This window comes from Seriola dumerili, unplaced genomic scaffold (assembly GCF_002260705.1).
Source record: "Seriola dumerili isolate Sdu_G_001 unplaced genomic scaffold, Sdu_1.0 BDQW01000088.1, whole genome shotgun sequence".
NCBI classification, from domain to species: Eukaryota; Metazoa; Chordata; class Actinopteri; order Carangiformes; family Carangidae; genus Seriola; species Seriola dumerili.
This window is the reverse complement of record NW_019174343.1, coordinates 10755260-10769905: the sequence shown is the minus strand read 5'-3', so window position 1 is coordinate 10769905 and position 14646 is coordinate 10755260. Positions and strand designations below refer to the sequence as shown.

At 39.5% G+C, this 14646-nt stretch overlaps 1 protein-coding gene across 2 annotated transcripts; it reads left to right on the top strand.

The window, feature by feature from the left end:
- Positions 1-4261: 4261 nt before the first annotated feature.
- LOC111221721 (protein unc-119 homolog B-like) lies at positions 4262-10021 on the top strand. 2 transcript variants are annotated; one of them, XM_022745240.1, is made up of 5 exons: positions 4262-4574; positions 5606-5719; positions 5954-6053; positions 6267-6439; positions 8673-10021. In XM_022745240.1, the coding sequence occupies exons 1-5, from the start codon at positions 4343-4345 to the stop codon at positions 8783-8785; spliced, it is 732 nt and encodes a 243-aa protein (XP_022600961.1). In that variant the 5' UTR covers positions 4262-4342; the 3' UTR covers positions 8786-10021. The 2 variants fall into 2 exon arrangements, with proteins under 2 accessions (XP_022600961.1, XP_022600962.1); XM_022745241.1 differs by having other exon boundaries at positions 4468-4574; positions 5662-5719.
- The last annotated feature ends 4625 nt before the right edge of the window (positions 10022-14646 follow it).

Here is a 14646-nt window from a genome sequence, read left to right as displayed (position 1 = left end):
ATTGCTTGGTCCATAAAAGGTCAGAAAAGGGTAAAAAATACACCCATCATATTTTCTCAAATCTCAAATTGACACATTCAGTCTTGTTTTCTCCAATCATGATTCTAAAACCCAAAGATATCTGGTTTAATATCAATCAACTATTCACATTTGAGCTGGAACCTGTGAATGAATTAAATGTTTTATCAGTTATTCGAATAGTTTCAGATTAATTTACTGTCGCCTGATTTACTTATTAAATGACTAATTATTTCAGTTCTAATTGTTTGATACAACTCAAATCTCTTCAGTATACATTGATAATATATTGTGCATACAAATTGTGATTAGAAAGCAAATTTATATCCTGACAAATAGAAAAGTACTGCTAAATAATACAGGTAGAAAGTCTGACATTACACTATATCACTTTGATAGTGGAAATTAAACAGTTTTGTCATCTTTTAACCACACTCAAGATGGAAAACTACTAAACAGACAGGAGACATGCTGTCAGAGATGAAGCAGAACTGATGAGTCATCACACACATCTCCAACATTATCTGCAGCAATGACACAGTCACATTAGATCTCCAGTTGAACTGAAACTACTGACAGATGACCAAGTTGCAACCCTCTGAGGACTATCACGTGAGCATTTTGGTCAGCAGCGCTAATAACTCACTAAAGAAGGGCTAAATGTGCACACCGTGTGAAAAAGATAACAGTAATGCGTCTATATCTGTTACACTCACAAGCATGTCATCTGGTTTGACCTGTAAGACTTTTGCACAAACCGGTAACTCCACACCCGACAATTTAAAGCTGCAACACTCAACGTGTCAAGAGCAAGTGTCAAGAGCAATATGCTCAATGTGTCACTTTCACATGATCAGTCTACAGCTGGTGTGCATCAATTGTTTTGATGCACAGTCAGAGTGTGCAGTAAGGCAATTCTGGCATGTAATGTGTGTTGTTGTTGTTGTTGTTGTTACCTTTTTTTGCCGCATTGCTCAAACACACAACACCTCTGGGTGTGCATGATATTGTGTAATGGGATCAGATTGGGCTCCTAAAGCTGTGCAACACCACCCATTGAGTTTAAATAATGCACCCTTTTTTTGCTTTGGCCTCTTCTTTTCCTTACAGCTAAATTCCTAATAAAAATAAACACTGTCTCGCAGATAAAGCTTCAGCTGATAGATGATTCCTGTTGCTTATTTTTAGGCCACATTCATGCACTACAGGACCCTGCAGCAGCACTTAGCTTGCAGGAGTTTCTTTATCTTTGTTTGCCTTTAGAGCCTGTTACCCTGCCAAGGCTATCGTTACACTCGGTACCTTTCGTTTTGATGTGTACCATATTATTCATTTACTCCACTCTGTGATACTGTAACCTCTTATCAAACACCGCGATGTCAGGATTTGTAGCATACATTAAATGGTGAAATGAACGTTATATCAATGCATGTGTTTCATTACAGGATGTTAATAAGTAACTAATAAACGCGTCAACAGTGAACTCCCAGTCGTTGAACCAGCTGTGTGTCCTCTGAGACTGGACAAAGAAAACTGAGATAAATGAACGTAACTTTATGTTTAATTCAAGCTAGCTTGTAGTCTCGTGAGCGAAACTGTGTCTTTTGTAAGGAGACATGTATGTGGATACTCATATAACAAAATATATACGTTACACGTAAAAAGAAAACATATATCCTAAAAAAATGTGCACCTGCTCTAAAAATCAGCATAATGAACTTTCCCACCGGTTAAGATATTTACATTACGCTAGCAGTGTAAAAGTTTAGTTTTTTTTTTCTTTTACCTTTTGTCTTCACGCAGTCATAGAGGTTGAGGAAGGAAGGAAGCGGGAAGAAGTTAAAAAAAGAAATGTTTCTCACTTATCTGCGACTGTCTCGCCTGCCGGACTATTGTCAGAGTGGTTTTGTTTTTTTTCCGAGTCATTCAAACTAACAAGACGTCAGGCTGAAGCTGCTCCTACACCCAGCAGACACTCCCTCCCTCTGCCCGCCCGCTGCCTCAGGTCTGGCCCACGATGCTCCGGGGTCAAGTCACACAATGAAACAGGAAGTGTGGTGTATTCACTTCAAAATAAAATCGCAATAATTAAGTGCTCAGCAAATGCACGTGGCATTAATACGTCCTTTCTAAAGCAATGTTTAGATGTATTTTTTAATCACCAAACAAGACCATCACCGAGGAAAGGTTGTCTCTATTGCGCGTCACAGAGTCAAATCTGTGCTGCATTATCAGCCAAAAGATTTGCTTCAAGTCACAAACAGCAAGTGGATTCATTTTAGGCAGAGAAGGGGGGCTTGTATTCAGGCCACAGCTGGCCCAATAAGTAAACTAAAGAGCTGATTCCTAAGAGGAACACCCAAATATTCAGTTTCTGACAACTGCAATCTAAGCACCTGCAGTGTCTCCCATTATCAGTTAATATTAGTAAAGAAAATATGATGAAAGGTGAAGTTAGTTAGTATAATTACAATTAAGTTACCTTACTTTACCGTGAATTTTTTTGCACATTTCACAACAAAAGTGCTGGTTGTGGAGGGGAAATAATATGTGTACCTTGAATGCTTTCCATCCTGCTTGCTTTGTCAATCCATCACAGTGTTCAGTTCAACTCTTGTAACAAGTGTAACCTTAATTATTGTGCACATTTGGATTATTTTAATCATAAATTTACCATATGAATTTGCATTGTATATTAAGTGGTGCAATATAATTTGAGTTTATTATATTTTTAATTAATATCACTTCATTGAGTTTAATATATAATTTCATTATCAGTTGCAATACTTATTATTATTACTTATTATTTCATATATATGTGTTACATTTAAGTTGGTTATTTGCAACCCCTTTAGCGTGGGGTTCTCACCTGCCATTGTTGCAGGGGGACAGGTGTGAATGTGACAATCTATCGGATGCATATGTCATGCTTAGAGAGCAGAATAAAGTTGTGTCAACTGTCCTGCCATGTTGGTGGCGATTATAGAAGACAGTTCAAGAAAATTGTAGCTTGCTTGTCACCAACACCTCAGAGAGCCCTGGAGAACATTACCGACCAAGAAATAACGGTTACACAATCATGAAAATGGTCATGTCTGGTGCCCAAAACATAGGACTACAACCATAGACTGTATGTAAAAAGACTACAACTGCAAGTTTATGGCAGTCCAAGGTGAGAAATAACTTGGAAAAGCTGGGTCAATCTATAATGCTTGTACATAGCCAAGAAAATACATATTTAGCTCAGGGAATGGACTGAAAATTAAATGAAAGCTGAACGTCACATTTGGAAAGTGTTACAGTAGGCTCTTTTCTTTTGAAAATTCGGACCGGAAGTGTTCTGTAAATTCATTGTAACTTGACGGCAGTACGCTGTTCAATTGACCGGATAAACAGGTTCTAACTGTGGCGAAAAGCTACTTTAGTGAAAAGGAATTGGATCCATGCGGCTCTCCCTGCTCTATGGAAAGTGTTGAGGCTACCCGGGCCATCTTCACAGCAGGAAGTGCCCATCAGGTCTCACACAGTAAACTCTCATTTGAATAACACCTGGGCATTTACTGCGTTCATTTGCGTTGCCCGCGTTTTAGAGCAGGAAACAACACACCAGTAAAATGATCACTGACGTTCAACAAATCTGAGAAAAGGATTTCTTAGATTAATCACCTGTCTGTGTGTGTGTGTGTGTGTGTGTGTGTGTGTGTGTGTGTGTGTGTGTGTGTGTGTGTGTGTGTGTGCGCGTGTATGGTTTGGGTTGACTTGGAAAGGGTTTGAATTATCTTTCATAAATTCATACAACATACCGTAGTCTATAGCGAAACTGGAAATTGAAAAGCACAGTAAATGACTTTAGGACATTATCAGTAATAGTGAGTAGCCTATCAAACCACCAAATATTAGACTCATCTCAATCCTTTACAACAGTATAGCATGTATTAATGCAATACACAATAAAATGCCAGGCAGAGGTAATTTTTTCCGTAATGAGTACTTTTCTATTTTGCTGATGATACTTTTGTGCCATTACTTGCGGCAGGTCAACAACTTCTACTACTAACAGTGTTTTTCAGAGCTGAGTGAAGGAGTTGTGTCCGTCGCCCCCTGGTGGACGTTTCGGTGAACCTCTTCACACTCTCCTCTAGCTCACCGGACGAGTTGTCATGGCAACTGTACAGCATGTGTTAACAAAAACAAGAGCTTGACCGTTCACCGACACCTCTCTCGACACTCGACATCTACGACGCCATCTTCTTCTTCTAGCTTTTATCAGAGGGGGAGACAGCAGTTACTCCTTCGAGCAGAGAGGAGCCGAGGAGAGTCAAAGATGAGCGGAGCCAAAGCCCGCAGCGACGCGCCTGTTGCTGAAAACGTCTCCAGCGGCGGGCACAGCACTGCGGCTCCTCCGCGGGACCGCAAGCCTGGTGGAGGGGTTCTAAAGAGGCTCAAGTCCCGGAGGAGCCAGGTGGACAGTAGGCCCGTCACGGAGGAAGACCTGCGGAAACAGAGTGGACACATCACGCCGGAGGATGTGTTGGGACTGCGGGTGGCAACGCGAGGTTTGAGTCTCTCTGTTACCGCTTGTGTGTCGGTTAACGTGGACCCACCGATGCTTAATGTGCTGCCTGAACATATCTGTGACCGAGTCTCTACAAGGCTACAAGCTACAGAATGCATTGAATTTACACATGACATAACACGAGAGTTGCACTGGCATACGTGCCTGTCATTTAAAAATGGAGAGAAGGCTAATATGGTATTATATTACATCTGTTATATTTATGCAAGATAATACATACCTTACACCACAAACAAATAGGAGGTCATTAATCTTTAACTCATAGAAAAAACATTTGTTTCTATGTTGAAGCAGCTCAGTGGACACTGGGATTTAATGATGGGGACGTTTGTGATACTAAATTTTCTCTGTTGTGTCACTTTAATTGAACTAAGATATTATAACTTCAAACTCTTCAAAATTGTCAGATACAAATGACCTCACAGATCACTGCTATGGCATCACAGTCAGGATTGGCCAAGAAGACCCTCTGCATGGTCTTAATGAAATAAAAATATACTGTTTATAGCACTGTAGATTCTCATCAGGTTGGTAGCCCACATTTACAGCTGTTGAGGCATCACATGAAATAAGAAAGGAAATAAAAGGGAATTACATTCAATGCTCAATTTCCTCCCTATGAGAGCCGCTGTTAAATGTAATTGTTAAATTATGCAGACATGATCAGTGTTTTTAATTTCTCTGTCGTTTCCAATATTTTCCATTATTCTTCATTATTGCAATATATTCTCGTTGGCTTCATGTTTTCTGTTTTCCTGTATAACTCACAGTAGCCCCACAGAGATCATTAAAAGCTTTGTGTTATTTTATGGTTGCAGAGTTGTGTGTGCTGGATGTACAAGCAAAACTATGTCAACAAGTGTCAGCAAAGTCAAGCACAGTGTTTTGCATATAACCTTTGTGCATGTCAGAGCAGCCTGTTTGTGTTTTAACAGGATACATATTAACTACGTTGGCTTGAAAAGCATTTCAATGTTTATAACCTCTGTCCTCTGCCTGTCGTTGTTGCAGGGTATCTCTGTAAACCAGAGGACAATATTTATAACATTGACTTTGTGCGCTTTAAGATCAGAGACCTGGAGACCAGCACTGTCCTATTTGAGATTGCTAAACCCCCACATACAGGTACTGTATATTAGCCCACTCTATGTATTGTGTTATTTTAGTGTTCGTTCTGTAATGCTCATGCATCTTGTTGACTGTAAAATGACTGTATTGACCCAATGGCTTGCTTACTTCCTGCTTGTTCTTGTTATTAGCCTGAAATGAATAACATTTTTACCAGGTCCAGAAACATTCATTGCTGGTTATTTTGATCAGAAATAGTTTGGCTGGTTTGTTGGTTTGTTGTGGCTCTAGAGGATGATGAGGAGAACAGAGAGGCAGATGCCAGCGCAGGCCGATTTGTACGTTACCAGTTCACCCCAGCCTTCCTCCGACTGAGGACCGTGGGAGCTACGTGAGTGACTCACACATCACCAACACACAGCAATGAAAAACACACTTACCTGTTCCATAAACAAACAAAGAAGACAATTGCAGCCTTGTTTTTTATCAGCTACGCACACTCACACACATATTTTACTTGTGCACTGACTGTAATAACATGATAATTACACAAGAGCAGGCTTGCTGTTATAATGTCTCCCTTCTCTCCCTGTAACTCAATCAGGGTGGAATTCACCGTTGGAAACCGGCCTTTAAACAACTTCCGCATGATTGAGAGGCACTACTTCCGTGATCACCTGCTGAAGAGCTTTGACTTTGACTTTGGCTTCTGTATCCCAAACAGCCGTAACACCTGTGAGCACATCTACGAGTTCCCTCAGCTGTCTGAGAGCCTGGGTGAGTCCCGTTTTCCATGACTCTTACAAGTAAAACTTGAAATTTCCTTGAATTTGCTTATTCTGAAAATGATATAATATGACAATATCGAAGTATATTGTATGCTATGTGCTACATTGTCAAGTTGAAGAGATCTAGATATCTAGGAGATGCCAGATGTTTTTGTTTTTTTTTTTATCTGTAATTTGTGTATTATGGAAATTCCAGAAGAACAGATCAGCAGTTAATACTAATTGATATTTCCATAAAGGGGATCTTTTTCTCCCTTTTCATGTGTCACAGTGGAGCACAATAGTAAACATTAGGTTACATTTTAACAATCGTTTCAGTGGTGAGCAAATCGTTTTGTGGTGAATCTTCAGATACTGTTGGGTTATGCATCTCACAGTAGCAATAAAATCTTTAGTAGCTTGTGCTACACACATGACATTCACAAATCCCTTCAACCTATTATACTCTGTGTTTAAGCTGTGTGTCAGATAGGTCTATCCAAAATAATAATTCCTGTATTGTGAATGTATGCATTTTCTTGATCCTCATTTATGGTTTAAGCTTTATGGGACCTTATGTCATCCCAGTGATATCTGTGTGTCTGTCTGTGGGCAGATATATTCTTATGAAACAATAACTCATGAACAATACATGACACTTAACCACTGGTTCTCTCTGTAAAGTAGAAGATCTTACTGATTTTTGAGCCCCTTGCTGTGTAAACATGCATATTAATGAGAGTCAGCAGTCTCATTTATCAGCATTTTTATGATTGTCTGAGTGCTGATCATGCAGTTGCAGGTCTATGAGGTAGGTGTGTTGGGAATCCTTCCAGCATGCACTGGGGTAATAGATTCTTGGACAGAAGTCTCATTTTATGTGTGTTCCTGCAGTGTTAATGGTGCCATTTCTTCTACATGGTGCTTCAACTGTTTCCACACTTTCAACGCTGTTAAACTTCAGATATTACCAGCGAATCTGGTTAGACTATGAGTGACGTTTTTCAGCGGCTTTGGCAGTGTTCAAATGACAAATTTCCATGTTAATTTCAAATTAAATGCTGTATGTTCTGGCTTTATTTGTCTTTCAATACTCACTGTTGCTCACAATATCGCTCACAATTAGGTTTTTTTGTGTACAAACATGTATATGTACGAGTTTATGTAATTTAATTGTGGTGATTACATCAGCATATCTTAATGATTTGTCAATAACCTTCATGTTCTCATCTAAAAATTATCATTATATCAAAATTCTTTGATTATGTACTTAAGAAAGCGAGCCATTTGTATCTGAAATTCAGTGGATGTAAAACATCTTTGTCATTATCCAGCTACGTGTCAATAAGCCTGCACGTTAGCAGGTTTGGGCTTAAAGTCTTGTTTCACTGACAATAAGTTTAGATTAATTTTAAACCAGCTTCAAAGAACCAAAAAAAATCCCTGAAAAAAGCCCTGGAGTCAAAGTTATCCAAATCATGAAGGTATTATCATCCTGGCAGTTGGAGTACTTTTATTATTGGTGCGACATGTGACAGTCAGAAAGTACTCCTCTGCTGTGGCACACAAAGCACAAAGAGGGAAATTTGTAATAAAAAGCCTGAAACTTTAAAGGCTACCAAGTTAATTTGGCTAACTCAGACTACCCTCTGCAAATCTTTTGCAGTGTAGTTGCATAGTGTGAATCGCATCATGGCCAGTATGGAGAAGAGGAATGATTACAGTCACCACTAACTCTTTCGATGCGTTCAATGTGCATATTTCAAGTGCTTAATCAATAATACTGACCCATTCATTTCAGGTGTTGTGTAGCTTTCATAGATTCATCGATTCTAAATGCGTGGACACAAAAAAAAAAGCTTTTGTTGTAATGAGGAAAATATTGAGCCGTAGGAAAATTAGGGATGCAGCCTTTGTCAGTTACCAGCTCAATAAGTATTTTTTAAAAGAAAGATCAAAACTTATTTCTTCATTTTAGCCTTTAACTAGCTTTGAAATTTGCTTTGCTGCTGAGCAGTGCATTAATGTTTGCACATTTTGCATTAATGTTTTTAATGTTTTTCATTTTAGATCAATGCTTTTAACATGTTTTTATGCTCATTTTATGTCTTTTCATGTGAAGCACTTGGTGCATGTCATTTCTTTGTTGGAAAGAATTTTGTGCTACATTTCTTGTATGAAAAGTGCTATACAAATAAAGTTTATTATTAATTACTGACTTGCATATGTTGTCTGTTTTGCAGTCCGTCAGATGGTGGAGCGTCCTTATGAGACCCGGTCAGACAGCTTCTACTTCGTCGAGAACAGACTGGTCATGCACAACAAGGCAGACTATGCTTATAATGGAGGACAGTGACAGGGAGTAACTGCCTGCTAGCATGCAAACACAAGCACAAACATGTGCATGCACACACATGTACTCACATTTATAGCTATACATATACACACATGCATCGACATGGCTAAACATACATACAGTTGATTCACTCACAGCTACAGACACGGTTGAGTTACCTATTGTGTTTGTAAAGATGAATTGCCATTCATTGCTGACATTTTCAGGGGATTTATTTGATATTGCAGTAGGTCAATATCACTCTGTACTCTGACATCTAAACAGGAAGCTGCTGTTAGATAGAGGTTCAAACGGGTTAATTTATCTGTTTTTAATTATGGACAGATTGCTTTAAAACCAAAGAGGACTCATCATTCTAGTGGCCATGTGATGTTTGTCTCAAACAGACCAAATGGTTATTAGATAGATGGTTAGTCTCCTCTTAGCAATTTTAAAAGTGTCCTACCACCCACTCAAAGCACAGGCACACATTTGCACACACACACTCAATCCCCAAGTGACACACATAGTGTTTACGCAGTGTTTGTCAGAAGCAGCTGTTCTCAGAGCTGCCGCCTCCACAATCCACTCCAGACAATATCGGGGGAGAAAGAGAGAAGCCATCCACAAAAACACTCCTGTCAAACACACATGGTCACTCCTGTGATCCTCTCCCCACCTCCCTCTCCTCTTTCACTTTCATACGCACATAAACACATCAGAAATAGTACTGTACATTGATCAGAGGTCTCTGAGATATTACTCTTTTATTTTCGTTTTACATTTTTCTCTGGTTGATAACACGGAAACTGATGTAATTGGAACTTTTGACTGCGACCAAATAAGCCTTGAGTAATAAACAACAGTAAAAAAGGAAGTTTCAAGTAGAAAATGCTCATCGTTTCAGAGAGGGGCAGATATGATTTGCATATGATGATATAAACCAAAAAAGGGAAAGAGTTTCATAAATTATTTGGCATTCAGTGTGATAAAAATGAAAAATAAGTATACTCGGTCCAAGGAAGAGGTTGGGCTTCCTTATTTGAAAGTCACCTCAAATATTCTTAACCCCCATCTTAGTTAAACCACCTGTATTTTTAAATCATTCCTTTTGTCATGCACATCTTGAAACATCAAAATCAAGTTAGATTATGTTGGAATAATTGAGTGGTATTTCTTCTATCTAGATAGTGTACCTCCTCTTTGTACTTTGTAAACTTTGGTGTTCAGGGTTAAAGGTTGTGTTTGTAAAAAAAAAAAAAATACTATATATATAATATATATATATATATATATTATATATATATTATATATGTAGTTTGTAAAAAGTGACAAAAGTGAATAAATGTACATTTTTAGATACAAGATGTGTGACGCTTGTTTCATTTCAGAGGATGTGAAAAGTTGAAGAGAGTTCATTTTGGTCAAAAAGTCCCAAAAGTGTCCACTAGGAGGAGTTATATTATAACTAAGTTACAAAAGAGTGCCACTGGTTTCAGTTTAGATTCATGTTTGGATGTGGAAAAGATCACAGCAGTGTTTTTTATTATTAAGCTGGGACATGTTGACATTCATATCTGATATTTGCTTATAACAAGTTGAATTACTTCGGATGAGATCATGATCTAATCCCTTTATTCATCTATGGCTATGATTTCAGTGTAGAGGGGACACAGCACTAATAATATTTTAATTCCACACCATTACTTTATCTACAGGCCACATGTGATGAGTTAACATAGCACGCAATACATTTTGAAATTTGTTCAGGATTGTTTCACTCCGATTATCCATTTTTGGAGTCTTGTGGGATTTAAACCAAAATCTGAGCTTCTCTCTGTTTATTCTTTCTGTGGCTGTTTCCTCCTATCTCTGTGTTCATCTCTTGATCTCGCTCAGCCTCTCTCAGTTTCCAGCTCTCTTTCCAGCTCTCATGCCCAAACTCTCATGGTCTATTCTCTCTTGCCTCTCCTTTTCTGTTTCTCTCTCCACACCTTTGCAGCTCTCCCTCGTTCGCTCTCCCGCTCTGTTTTTCCCTTTTCTTTCCTCCTCTCTCACCTGGTAACCAGACCTCTGGAGAGAAGTGTTGAGTTTCCACTTTCCCAGAGAAGAGGACAATCTGAGGCACACAAAGACCCACAATGGACCCCCTCTGCTCTCTCCTCCCTTCACTCTGTTGTGGCACAGCTGAACACACATACACAGAAACATGAATTTCACACAAAAATATAAGAATACATAAACCTTTTGCTTGTCATTCATCCTGTCCACACACCTCCTCAGTCAGTTTCTTTTACGGTTTTTTGTATGACACCTTTTTTTCAACTAAACCCTTTCTGATCAATTCAGTTGTATGATGTATGATTTGTCATCTTCCACCCTCCTCTTTCTTTGTATCCTAATAAAACATTTAATTTATTACAGTGTTTATTTAACTGTGTGTGTATACTGTATTTAATGGTTTCCTCATATTGGGGCTGTGACACAATTAGTCATTTACAAGACTGCTAGTGGTTTGGTGGGGTCTTCAATAATCTTAATCTTAAAAATATAATCTGGATCTTTGTTTTAGCAGCTGTGGCAGTGAGGCCATGTAAACAAGTTTTGCATTTCTTTTTCATGGGGGTGGCAGAATTAAGATGTAAACACAACATTGTCATATTATCACCTCATTATCTGTCATAATGTGTAAGCAAACCTGTTGGCATGTTAGCAAACAGTTGCCTATTTACTAGGGTGAGCAGATGCCCCAGTTTTACAGGAACAGTTCCCGTTATTGGTGGCCTGTCACTGGTTGGAGCTTTTCCCGGAAATGTCCCCGTTTTTAACGTTTGTAATTAAAAACAGACATCTAGCATTGCGCTTGTTTTTGCCAACGGAAGGGGTAGGCTGCTAGCTATAGCAGCTTCAGGAGTGAAGCTTAAATCAAAATAGAGTTATCCAATCAGATTTTTCTTTTTTTGTTGTAGTTGTTGTCTCTAGGCAGAGAAAAGGTTAGCTGGCTCACTCATTTCAGTTCATAACTAGGCAGTAAACTAACAAAAACAAACATACTTCAAACTAATTTCATGACTGCTTCAAAGGGAGGGAGTCCTTCATTTTATCAGTCGGTCTTCACAATAGTTTGTTACAATACAACAGTTACCGTGGTAAAAATACATGACTGTCCCCCTTTTTTTATTTCATAGGTAAAAACATTGGATATTTTAATTATATATTGACCGACTAACTGGTTTTCATTTCAGATATTTGGTCATCTTACTATTTATACATACAGCAGATATGAAATAGCATTCACATTCATTTGGATTCAGATTTGTGTCCACCAGGCAAATGTCACCTGTTCACTCTCCTTTTCCCTTTATTTTGCTCTCCACCAGCTCCAATATCTGGCCCTTTAGCTGCTAAATCACTAGCTAGTCGATAACAGTGCCTATTCGGTACTGTGCAGGCAGCATAAAGTTATTTTATCAAAGCTTTTTCACTGACAACAGTTGCAAGCTGTGGGTCGTAAAACCAAAACCATGAGCTTAAATATGCTAACACGCTCCATAGAACTGAGGAGAACTGCAAAGTAATTTGATCAGTTGTTTATAAAAAATATTAATTTGTGCAGCTTTAATTGTTACATTAGGAACTTTATAGACACATAATATAGTTTTATTGTACTACCTTTGGTTTAAAGCTGTATTTTACTACTTTTCTCTTTGAAAGCATAAACATTTAGCAACAAAGCTAAGACAAACTAATGTCACAATTTATCACTGAGAGCTTTAAACAGCCTGTAGAGAATTGCATCTATGAGTTGAGGCCTTTACCCCAAGAGAGAACTTTCCTTTTAAAATGCATTCAAAAAATGATGTGGAGACCTAATGTGTCGGATGCTGATTAGACCACAAAGCAGAGTGCAATTTAACTGTGTGTTCATAAATCAATAACCACAGCCTTCTATCAGCTGTAGGCCCTGCACACTGCAGCACGCAAGTAAAGCGGCTGTACTGTGCTGAACCACGTGTTGGTCTAATAGGAATCTCAATATATCCAGTTTTAGTGTCTACAATGAGCATGCACATGCACAGACACATCCAAAGCACTAAACACACACACACACACACACACACACACACACACACACACACACACACACACACACACTTTCCAACTTTCCAGGGATGATTTGTGCGTTCCCAGGCCTTCGTGGAATACATTTCAGCAGTCAGTCGCACCGGAAACAACTGGACAGGTGGGATAAATCAACCTCATTCACCCCTCCCCCTACACACACACACCTATCTTTGTAACTGGCTTTCCCATATATCCTGTTCAGTGAATCACACCACATTGAGATTAGGAGTGAGAAGCATCGGTTTATTGAGGTTCCCCCTGACACATACGCACACACACACACACTCACACAGATCTACACTCAGGCAGGGGGACAGGGGGACAGTGGTCTCCTATAAATAGCAGCTAGGAATGGCGTTGATAGGTCCTGTGAAAAGAAATGGAGGGGGGGAGTGGAAAAAGGATTAAAAGAGATACAGGGACGCACTGCAACTCCACTTGTTCGTGTGTGTGTGTGTGTGTGTGTGTAAGGTAGTTTAAAGAGAGGAGGTATGGATTTCCTTTCAACAGCCCCCCCCCCCAAAAAACACCATCCATCCACTCTCTCACACACTTCCTCATCCTCTCCTCTGTCTTTCTCATCCTCATTCTCCCTTTCTTTCTTTCCCTTTTTGTACCCCCGTTCTTTCTGTCGTCCTGCACCGAGGCCATGGTGTGAAATCCATCATGTGATAAAACTTAACATTACCCACAGCTCGTCTTCAGACAAAGAGATGATGAGTCACTGCACAGTCCGTTCTTTTAGGTCGGCACGACGATGGTCTCAAAGATGGATCGTGACTCTATCTGTATGTGTCCTGATGTCATTTCCAGAAATTGCTTTGCGACATCATCTTGCCCTTGAAGAAGTCAGGGCAGACGTTAAGTTATGAGCATAAAGGGTTGGTGTACGTAAATATAAATATGCATCCATTTAGATGTAAAAAAAAAAGAGTACATCAAAGCTTTTTTTAAGTATTAAGTATGTGTCACTTTTGAATGAACATCTCATTTTGGACTGAATGGATGCTGTAATTTAATGTCATGCCAAGCAAAGCTTTGTAGATGTGACAAGAGATAACACATAATTAGTTATAGGGGAGTTAATAATGCACTCAGTACAGCAGTGATGGATAGACAGTAACAAACTGTGATTGCCATACTAATTTACATGGTGGCAAGCACAGTATTGACAATCTGTCTTTAAGTGTTAGGTCTCTGCTGATATGTAACCAGAAGCCTTTGTGCAGCTTCTGTGTTGTGTGTGTGTCCTTATGTTCGTCCGCCCAACCGTCTGTGAGGTGTTACAGTGTAGATCTCCTCTGCTTCTTACACTCACACTGTCCTGTGTTATCTGGGTAAATAGGTTGTGGTCTGTTTGTGCTCGCAGGAAGCCCACAACCGCCTTTAGAAGCCTCTCAGAGCCTTCCAACACCGTCAGTCCACTTTGTTTTGTGTGCGTACGATTAATAAAAGGTTAACTCAACCTTCAGTCAACTGTTGAAGAGGCCTGTAAATCTCCCCCACAATCTCTTCCTTCCTCTCCCTTTCTCTCCTCCCTTTGTCTCTCTCCCTTTGCCACACCTTCCCCTGGGGGATGGAGGGATTGTGATCGGAGAACGGAGGTGGGGCTCCTGGCGCAACCACAGGTGTGCCTGTTTCCTCCCTTGTCCTCTCTCATGTAATGATTTCTTTGGCTCGCCACCTGCCAGGTGGAAAAAACACCCACAGCAAATGGAGCGCTTAAACATGGCTTCCTGGCTTCCGCTTTAAAAGAC

Excerpts from the sequence above, each read along its gene's own strand:
- LOC111221721 (XM_022745240.1), top strand. The coding sequence starts at position 4,343 with ATGAGCGGAGCCAAAGCCCGCAGCGACGCGCCTGTTGCTGAAAACGTC. Across the intron at positions 6,054-6,266 it reads CTGAGGACCGTGGGAGCTAC|GGTGGAATTCACCGTTGGAA; the intron begins GTGAGTGACTCA and ends TAACTCAATCAG. Across the intron at positions 6,440-8,672 it reads TCAGCTGTCTGAGAGCCTGG|TCCGTCAGATGGTGGAGCGT; the intron begins GTGAGTCCCGTT and ends TCTGTTTTGCAG.